This window comes from Paralichthys olivaceus, chromosome 11 (assembly GCF_024713975.1).
Source record: "Paralichthys olivaceus isolate ysfri-2021 chromosome 11, ASM2471397v2, whole genome shotgun sequence".
Taxonomy (NCBI): domain Eukaryota; kingdom Metazoa; phylum Chordata; class Actinopteri; order Pleuronectiformes; family Paralichthyidae; genus Paralichthys; species Paralichthys olivaceus.
In genome coordinates, this window is record NC_091103.1 from 8,688,017 (window position 1) to 8,699,094 (window position 11,078).

An 11,078-nucleotide genomic window follows, 5' to 3' on the forward strand; every position below is an offset into this window, starting at 1 on the left:
TCACATCTATTAGCTGCACTGCAGGTGCTTCATTTTGGGTTCAAGGGTCACATCGGTCAAGACATGTTAAACAATACGTTTTCTTTTTCTGGTATTAAACCTTAACATGGGCTCATATGACTCATGCATTGTCCCACATTTGGATTATTATCTCTCTAAAGAAAGAAAACAAGGAATAACATGTCCAAATCCAATTTCTCCTCACCACTCCAGTACGTGTTATCTTTGCACTTGGCAAAGTAAGAAACAATGCTATCAAGTGTGGTGTTTCAAGTAAATGATTTCATGATTAAGATAACCTTCATGACAGAGCACTACTGCCCTCTTGTGTTTGGGGGTGGAAAGGGCAGAATCAAAAGCTTGGACATGCCTTCCCATCACTGTGACGTTTAAGATGGTTTCACTTACTTACTCAAGATACCACATAAAATATTGGTCATGTTTGTTTTTCCACAACTTGCTTTATTAGCATCTTAAATCAGCAGTACATGAAGCTTCTTTTATTTGCACATGAAAGCACATAAAGAATGTTTGCATTCTTCATTACACATCTAACATGTAAGTAGAAAGGAAATAATAATAGGCCGTATTCATCCATTTGAATTATGCATTAAAAGTGAATAACGGGTTACATTCAGGTTGAATTAGGCACATTTAGGCAGTGATATGTTCACATTTCTTTGATGAGCACGCAACAAATCTCACCCGGGGTCAAACCAAAAAAAGCCCAGATAAATCTTTCCCCCTTCATCTTAGCTGTTGTTTGTCTTCTCTCGCTCTGTCTCCCTCACACTCTCTTTCGCCAATCAAACTGTGTCTCTTTTTGCAAGAGCCGACTGCTCTCGTTTGATTCCCTTCTCCGGTGAAAGTGTTTCATTTCGCTAATGCAGAAGTGAAACCAACTCCATTTAAAAAGGGAGTCTTGCTGAATACTCAAGGGGCCGTGGGAATAATCAAAACACCGCAAGAGTCAGCGAGGAATACAAACTCCAGTTAGGAACAAAGGGAAAGGAAATCAATGGCAGGATATGCAGATTTATTTGACAGCTCAATGCACAAATAATCTTTTGGGAGTTTGCCCTCCGTTGCCTCCGCTAGGTTAAAATAACAACTGAGATGTGGAGTCTCTAACATTCAGAGTGATGAAGAAAGGGCAAAGCATTACACCTACTTAGTTTTGTGTGAAGGTGCTCCAAAATAATCAATAACGAATGCACTGCTTTGCAAGCAAGGCAGAATCGCCCGAGGCATGGTCATATCTATAAATGCACCGCTACCATCCTCAGGAATTAATTTAAAGATAAACACTGTATTATTTAAAAGCTGCAGGACATGTTTTATGCACAGTTGTATTTGTCAGTTTGTCGACATTTGAGGAGCTTGAGGAAGATCTCCATCTTATGGGCGTCTTTCTTGAAGCAGCTGAGCAGGGTATAGTCTCTCATCACCGATTCCAACATATCTGGCTGCGCATCATACTGGAACAGGCCTTGTTCGTTGTAGGTTGCAGTCAACATTCCCTCGTCCAACATCTGGAAGCGTTAAGGAAAGAATAAAACATTTTAATGGACACAAAGTTCTAATGTGTAATCGTGATGAAAATAACTAAGCTTTAAACTGGCTGCAGTGTAACCCTGATGCGACCCACCTTCCTGATAAGCACCACCACCCCTTGCTCCAGACTGATCAGTTTGTCAGACACCCACTTGGTCTTGTTGAGGAGCATGTCCGGAGCGTTGTCGTAGCGATCTAGCGTAGTCTGCAGGTAGACCAGGGGCTCGATCCACGACTGGACCAGCATCAGCACGGAGTGGAGCAGCCATGTATCCTGCAGGGCACACGGATGATGAGCTAACTTTGTAAATTAAATCATAAACTGACCACAAGTATTAGATTAGAAAAAAATTATATCCTTTATCCTTAAAAATACTCTGTTTGTAAAAAATACAATATAAACACTTGGAACAATATCAACAAAATATATATACTGTGTAACTACATCGCACATGTATGAAATTGCAATTGTTAGATTAGCTTAAACTGTACATTTTAACAACCTGCGACAAAAGACAGCAATAACAAACATGACTCAGCTACAGCTCTGCAGCTCTGTGTGGATCTTTCTGTGAACATTCATATTTGCAGTAAATAAAAAGCCATTTGTCCTTCAGGACTTCTGAAAGATAGTCAAGAGTGATCCAAATCGACTCAACAATTTGAGACGTGTTAAGAACTATAGAGGACCTAATAACAGCCTGGTTTTAAATCAATGGCTTATCAACAGTGAAAAATTCAGCGACAAAAAAGAGGTTGAAAAGCTGTGGTTGAAGCAGTCTGCTTAAATTCCCCTTAAGCAGAGCAGACTTTAAAGCAAGAGCAAATGACCATCATACAAATGGCTGTTAAAGTGCAGAGCAGGCAATATTTCAGCAGAAAGGGCAGAGGATAAATTACTAACATTAAGAAGAGCCTTGCGGTATATGCAGTTTCAAAGATCACATTTAGTATTATAGTGATGACACAACTTTCAACTAGCAGTTGCAATAATACCAACGAGGAGTCGTTGAATAAATTGCATTTTTGCTTTATTTTCGGGACTTGGTCTTTGATAAAGTGGAGCTCTACAATAATCCTCCTTCAACTAACAGAGCTGCAGCTCACATCGGCCAAATCACCCATCGCTGGCCTTTGGATCTGCTCAGTTTCCTGCCTACTAATCGACTTGACCTTTCAGTCCCCTGCTGGACAAACACTAAAACCTAAAACATGTTATTGCACATCAATGAAATTTGATGAGTTTTTATTGTAATTACCGCAACATTCACTTGCACACATAAATATGCATATCAACTATCATTCATCAACACCAACTAAAAGCACAGATACAGAAACAAACACACATGCACAATAATTATAAACAGGCACATGAACAACCAGACAGTTGCACACACACATGCATGCACTCACACAAATACATGCAACGACCCATGCCTTCCTTTCTTTTGGTCATGAACAATCACAAAGCTGAAATTGCACTCACACTAGCACACTTAGTGGATTGATAATACGAGGTGACCATGCACTTACAGATATCTGCTGGATTTCACTTTTGGAGCTGGGGATGGGTAAGGCTTTGGTGATGCATGCATAGCCAGCCTGGTTCCTCTGGAGACGCAGTGGAAATGGGACAAACATCTCCTCCTGCAATCCATGCGAAATGGGTGTAAATCAAATTAAGTAAAATCAAATCACAGACATCCATGAAATACATCCATGTGCACACATGCTATTTTTTCATCTGATGACTTCGACCCTCAACATTTATCATTGAACTACTCATTCTTATGACTCTACATGCCAAATTATAATGGGTTTAGCCGTCAGGTTATTCTCTATTCAGTATTGAAAAGTATAAGCAGCAGCATCCCTGCGTGTGCCTTTGTTATTTTGACTCAGCCCTCTAGCCCTGACCCTCTCACAGAACAGGTGAGCATCACAGCACTGGAGAGGATTCCTCCAACTCAGGGAAACAGTGGCCATTTTGTTATCCAGCTTGTTCTCATCTGTAGACCCCATGCAGCGTCTTCTCTGTAACAAGGTCTACATCATCCCCTTTCAAAGACAATTTTGGCTCTCATGCCGCAGCAGACAGGCAAAAAAAAAGAAGGAGATTCAACAGGCTGCAAAAACCTGCACTCTGGCTGCTGTGGTATACCATTATCACACACCCCACTGTAGGCCTGCTCCTTCAATAAAACATCTTTGGCTCTGAAAAAAAATGGAAGATTACTTTGAAGCCGCACAGTGAGGCGATGATCATGTCAGAATGAAAGCAAAACACACAGAGCATCTAACAGAATGTGTCAGTGCTCTCTGTCCAGCATATTGTAACGCAAAAAATGAACTTTACTCGCACTGTATGATTCAGTCCAAGTGTTGCTAGTTTGTATGCTGTGGAGCCCTGATAGAAAATAATTGAGTTTGCAACATGTAGGGCGACCTGACTGAGACTATAACAAATGAACAATGTCTTTTTAATTACTTTTTAGCATTGACAAGTTATAAAAACAACCGAATGTGATTGCTCTCTGGATGACTCCATTTTATTGCGTAACAAGATTATTACATAAAAAGTGATGTTAGACAGCTCCTCAGACGTAAAATTTAGCATCGCTGTCATTTCAGCCTAAGGCTACGTTTCTGCAGCTCTGCTTTCCAAAATGCTGATTTCACCTTTCATTAAATATATATGTTTAAAAAATTAACACATGCCCAACAGCTTCAAATCTGAATTTCCTATTTTTTTCCTAATTGCACTTCAGCTGATACCTCTCATTCCAGTTACAATTATTATTTTTTTATAATTGTCATGTGTGAAGATTTATTCCGTTTCTTTTAAAGTTATATTCTGCAAGAGCCTGCGCATACAATGAATGATTTAGCAAAACAGGGCACAAGTGTGAAGATTCCTGTGTTGCTCGGCTTTACTCACAAACATAGAACACGACTCCTCCGACACGCGGTAGATGAGCTCGGCATGCTGGATGACTCGGTCTAGAAGTTTTTCTTGCGAGATGGAGGGGCAGCGGGAGAGGCTGCCTTGCTCTTCCTTGCAGTCTAGTGGGATGCTCGCAGTGAGCAAATAGGGCCAGAGCAACGCAGCCCATACACCCTGCTGCTTGACTGAAGACAAACACATGCAGACATGTATATAAATGTTCATGCACAGAAAAAAGGACGTGCTCTGTCTCTTATTATTATTTGTTTAGCAGGGCCTGGTTTACGTTGTTAAAGGTACAGTGTGTAGAATTTTGTGATATCTAGTGTTGAAATTTCATGTTGCAGCTGAACACCCCTCACCTCACCCTCCCGTTCCAAACATGAAGAAGAACCTGTGGTAGCCTTCAGTTGTCATAAAAACTCAAAAGGTGTTTAGTTTGTCCAGTCTGGACTAATGTAAAAAACATGGCGGCCTCCGTAGAGAGGACCCCTCAATGTAAATATAAAGTGTTTAAATATAAATGGTCTTTTCTGGGGTAAAAACGATTCAGACAATTTAGATGAAATGAACTGAGTGAAAACATCATGAAGATTATTCTACATTAAATATCTGCCAAAATCTTACACACTGGACCTTTAAGAATACACAGGTATATAAAAATTATTGCACAAATAAATAAAGGATCCTTATTGATATCTGATAACCACACAGCTACAAAACATATTCACAGCACCAAGTGTCATCATTTACCTGTCATCATGTTCATTCTGTCAGGGGTCTTCAAGTGCTTCTTTCCGTTCTGCCATCCTGACTTCTGTTATAAACCCTGACCAGGCCATGAATAAAGGAAAAAGGTCATTTTGGGCATGCATAAGTTCTTGAAAAAAAAGAAAAAAAAAATACTTTTTCCGAAATCAACACGTCTCTTTTTTTGTGCACAAAAGCAAGATGGTAACCAAATATGTGTTATTTAATCTAAATTCAGGAATTGGGAATTTACATGGATGGTTGAAAACTCATTTAAAAATTTTTTTAAATAGGAACAAATGTTTCTGCACACTTTCATTCTATCCAACATGCTGATCAGATTGGACAATAATCGAAGCGTGAGGACTAAAAGAGATTAGACTCATGAAACAAAAATTACCCAAAAAATGAATGGGCTTTAAAAAAAGATCTTTTCAGCTGAGGTAAATACGTAATGTAGATTTAAACATGTGTGACAGAGGAAAAGACAGTGTGTAACAGTAAGAGACACAACACAAAGGGGCTGGCTGAATGAGAGAATCACTGGGATCTAAGAAAACCACTGAAATCTTTTTTTTATGTGTATAATTTTGACATTCATATTCTGTTCTGCTCTGAGAACCTCGGGTGTGTGAGCTCTACCCAGGAGCTATGATGTCCCAATTGCAATGAATGTGTCTAGCTGTCGTAGAGCGAAGGAAGCACATATTTGAGAAGTAATCCATGTCTGCCTGAAACAGTGCCAGCTGTGCTGAATGGACGTACAGGACCCCATGAAATGCTCCATTTTGCTTTTAGTCCTGAACACTCGCTGCACTACTTATTTAATCAGTCTCTTAAATATCTGTCATTTGAGTAATCCTACTGGAATACTTTAGGAAATCCTTTAGATGTTAGTTAATGGTCATAAATACGTCCATGTATTTAAGACACACAATATGGGACATTTTATTGGAGATAAAATAAATTGTCAAATGCTGTTCAACATTAAACTCAATCATATAATGAAACAACTATAAAAGATGAGGATACTGAATACAGTTGTACGGGGGGGTTGCAGCCCTGAGCTCAGATGGTTTTTTCCCTCAGTGAGACATGTTTAAAGATAAGCAGGAGACAGACAGGGATCATAAAGCAGCAGCTGATGGGCTTCGTGTTACCAAACTTGGCGTCACACGGATGATTCCTATTCACGAACATCTTCAAGACACCTGAAGCCACGTGCCATATAAGTCAACCTGTTTCATATGAAATAATGTTCTCTCTTTTAACATCCCTCACCTTCACTCCTCCACTTTTTCCTCTCTCTGTTTCCGAGACAGGTACATCTCTCCGAAACACATTGTTCCAGTTAATTAACAAAGACATTTATAGAGCTGTGAAAACTGTTTGTCGTCAGTGTAAACGATTTGTACATTCAAACTTGCTCTGAGCTTTCATTTAATTTTTTTAATATTGCTTTTTGCACACATCAATGATGACATTCATGGAAATGTAAAAATAACCCTTACCAGTATTTTAAAGTAGTGTTGATAACAATAAAAAGATGACCAGAAACAACTATGTTGTTTCTATTTTTTGAACAGTCCATTTCGTTGTGTGAATATGGAAGGGTTGGAAATGGGCAGACCCCGTTTGTATTTACTGTATGACTGTAAATACAATGGTTGTCCACCATAATTTATAATAATTTATTATTTATTTATTATACTGTTACTCAATTCAGCTTTACACGTACACAATCCTACAATATAAACCCAAGCCAACTGGAAATACTGTTCATTGTACAAATGCACCACCATCATGAGATTCACTTACCTTGTGTGATCCAGCAACTGCTGATCTTTACTATCTTTGCAATGAGACTTACACTCCATTGTTGCAGTGATACACATATTATTACAGATTTATTATAGAGTGACTTTACTTTGAGCAAAGGGAGCTTATTCTTTTATTATTCTGAACAAAATACAAAGGATGAAACTGAAAGATCATTTTGAACTAAAAAACATACAGGACCTGCTGTTAGAATATACTCTGCATTTTTCTCATCATTGCTGAGACATCCGCAGTTTTTGTTGTGTTTTGTTTTTTACCAAGGCAAGCTTATGATTCTAAATCCTTCAAGTAAATATTAGTTAGAGATCAGTGGTACCATTACGTTCTGTTGTTCTAATGTTTCATTCACACACACACACCCAGTGCGCTCACCCAAGGGTACAGTCGCTTTGCAATTTTGAAAACCTCGTTTAAATCTAAAGCAATTCTCTGGTTCGAAATCAAAGGTGAGAATTGTGTTCAACAAAGAGACACGCAAAAAACACACTTTCATCAAAACACATGAGGCGGGGGAGACGATTGTGTATCAGCTCCAAACCATTTTTTCTATTTGCAAAAACAAGTCCCTGTGATATTGTGTCTGGCACCTTCAGTACGTGGTGTGTTATCTTAATTTCAAAGCTGCCCATCTGGGGGGGAAAAAACAGGGAGTTGGATTGTGAATCGAAATGAATATGTTCAAATGGGAAAACGTATTTATTTATGTCTTGAATCTGAAATAACAACAGGAAGCATTGCCTGGGATCATATGTTTTTCTTGCTTCCCCATTGCATTACACTCTGTCCTAGATTTCACTGACTATACAGTTTTGCAGTATTTAAATCACTCTGTGTATACTTCAAAATGGCTCAATATATGTATGTCTGAGACCACATGTCGATTTGGATTTTCTTTCAACTTCTTTAGAGGAAAGCTTTTATGCTGCTGCCGCTCGTGTACTTTGTGCTACAGGACTTGCACAGTGTTGGGATCACATAGGCACAACAGTGTTGGGATCACATAGGCACGGCACAGTGTTGCACCGTGTGTTAATCTCTTTACAGGGGTCTGTGAGACATGGCACACTTAATCAGAATTCATGCCGCAAACAGATTCTGTTTGTTTGAGACAAAATGCTAACTAAGAATGGCTCAGTGTAGTGTACAGAATGAACATATAATTGTAGTCATGCAGAAATGATAAATATATATTCAAATGAGAAATATTGTTGTTAAATACCTTGTCATTGACTGGGTCTCATGTGTCTGAGTCTTCTTCTATGAAAAGAGATCTATTTTCTTTTTACCTGGATTCAATTCCTCCCGTGTGCAACAGTCAGTAGGCAATGCAGCAGTGTTTATAAGTGACAGGTACTGCATGTATGTTAAATGGCCAGAAGAATGATAGGACCTGGACAGCTTCAAGCAGCATGGCTTCAGCTGTTGCCTGCTTTTCTTACCAACTGCCTTATTTTTGACGACGAGAACCTCCAGTGGCCTGAATGTCACACAATACTGTCGGCTACTTCTAAGGCTTCAAAGGGACGCATTTAAATCTACGTGTTCAGTCAGATCTCATACACACTTGCTTAAGCTACAAGCCAGATCGTCCTTTTTTTGTCTTGGGCTGGTAAATTATTATAATTATCATTTTATATGAGCAACAAAAAAAAAACATGAATGATTAGCCTCAGGTCTGTTTTTATTTGTTCATGAGACAAGATGGAGAGAACAGCCTATGTGCGCTTTTTTAATGAGAACTTTGTGATACAAAGCGACACTCAATCTTGTAGCACAATATACCAACAGTCCCTAGGCTACGAAGACAACTACACATTTGTATGATTTTATGCCTCTTTCTGACGGCTGCAATCAGGTCGTTGCGTATATGTGTGGCTGCGTGCGCCTGTGTGTGCGTACATTTGCTTTGCATATGTGACAAGTACGAGTGCAATACTTGTTTGTATTAACTATAAAGAGAAGACAATGTTGTAGAATATTGTGGTTTATATTTGCGTAAAACATAATTCGTTTCTTAAGCACATTTATTCTAGAGAAAGGAGACAAATCATTTTCGAACCTTTTTCATGTCAATGTGTAGTCAATCAAAAACATGCTTTTTACATATCGGGATGCGACCATACTGAAACACAGGTCTTACTGACCAATGAGAAGATGAACACAAAGGCAGCTTTCTTGAAGTCGTTCTGCAAATAAAGCAAAGTCAATCTTTTTTAGTGTTTATTTATTCATAAATCACTGCACATGCAACTGACAGTAGTTTCTTGATAAATCCAGAAATAATTTATAAACTATAACGAGCCATACAAGATAATTTGTGTTATACATTGGTCTTCTCCTTATTATAAATCGACACCATACCTATGAGCTGAAGTTCACTCTCATTCTCGTCTTTGATTTCTTTGATGGCTCATCGTAGACTCACTGCACTGTAGAGTGACAGATGACAGTTCTGGGCTCATCCATTACCACCCCCCCACCCCAGGCTTAATTTACATCTCCCTCCAGTTACATGCAACACTCTCTCCTTCACATGCAATCTTCTTCTAACTTTTTAGTCTGGTTGCAGCAGGAACAGCACCTCTCTTCCTCCTGCTTTATTTATAATCCCCTCCCTCACGGGGCCTGCGGTGGAGCACACCTGCATGCAAAAAACAACAAAAACAAAAAAACAATTAGAGCATGATCACGATGATCAGTGGTGATGAATTCAGCTTTGGAGGTTGTTATTTCCCAGTGGGATTTGGTGGCGGTGGCGGAGGCACGGCTGCCGCTCCATGATGCCACGTGTCACTTTTGACAAGTCTCTGGGATAAAAGAAGCCGGCATAAAGCTTTAAATCAGATTGGTCACACAGCCGTGCCAATCACTGTGGACAACATATGCAGGCTCACAACCAAGGTGAAGCCGCCGTTGCGCGCCTCGGCAGTGAGCAATCTCACTGTGCTCTAAAATGGAAATGAAACTGTTACACACCCACAGCTATTGAGGAAGGGATTTGCGTGGGTCGAGGTACAACTATACTCGATCGCCACTGTGGGAGAAGCTTTGGCTTTGCCCTTCTTCAAAGTGAGATTTACAAAAAGGAAATGCTTGGCGAGGTTTATTCAAAAGAAGCTCCTGATGGTGGGAAGACAAAAGGTACTTCACACCATCCTCCCTGGGGCACATGTACTCCAAAGCTGCACCTCTCCGCATTACTCCTTATTCTAAGTACACGTTCCCCCCTGGAGTGCACAGTACCCTCGCCTGCTCATGTCTCTCCTGCTACATCTTTTAACTTCTTTTTTTTCTCCATTCTCTCTGTACCTACCCGTATTTCTCTCACTTGTCTTTTCCCTATACGCCCCGCTGTTTCTCTTGTCTGCAACCCCCTCCCCTATCTTGTACCCACTCTCACCTCTAACTTTCTATCTCACACCTCCTACTCTCCCCTCTCTCTCCCTCCTCTTCCTCTCTGACTCTCGGCCCATCTCGCTCTCTCTGCTGCCACGTGTTGGCTAGTTCAGAGCAAAACCCTCTAATAACAGAAGCCGAGGCCAGATGGCGGCTCAGAGATGGATCATATCAACTCTGAAGGTCTCTGTGTGTTTCAGACTTTTTTTTTCTTCCTCTTCTTTCCCTGGGAATCTCAAAAATAACTTGCACTTTTACCATTTCACCTACAAAACCCTGTGTGGGACTTGTTACTTAATTTACAATTTCATATCAGCTCAGGAAACATCAGAAGAGGCAAATATACTTAAATCTTATCTTGCTGTCATTCTGTTTTATCTGTGATATTAAAGTAGTGGCTGAGCAAACTTTGCTCAGAAAACATTTCTGGCCATTTCTAATCTCATCTGACTTAGTGTGCCAAAAAAACAAGTCAGGGTATAAGAGCTTTATCTGCACATTTTGGACATTTATAAAAATGTGTCTGTGATACACTTGTTACAATACAAAATTCCTTTGTGTACCCTTATTAAAGGCTGTCAAACTGTGATGGGTC

At 39.7% G+C, this 11,078-nt stretch overlaps 1 protein-coding gene across 1 annotated transcript; it reads right to left on the minus strand.

Moving 5' to 3' along the window:
* Positions 1 to 441: 441 nt before the first annotated feature.
* Positions 442 to 5,329, minus strand: smtla (somatolactin alpha). Its single transcript, XM_020094952.2, has 5 exons — positions 5,252 to 5,329; positions 4,493 to 4,683; positions 3,088 to 3,201; positions 1,649 to 1,828; positions 442 to 1,532 (listed from the first exon to the last, which is right to left on the minus strand). The coding sequence occupies exons 1-5, from the start codon at positions 5,265 to 5,267 to the stop codon at positions 1,338 to 1,340; spliced, it is 696 nt and encodes a 231-aa protein (XP_019950511.1). The 5' UTR covers positions 5,268 to 5,329; the 3' UTR covers positions 442 to 1,337.
* Positions 5,330 to 11,078: the final 5,749 nt, after the last annotated feature.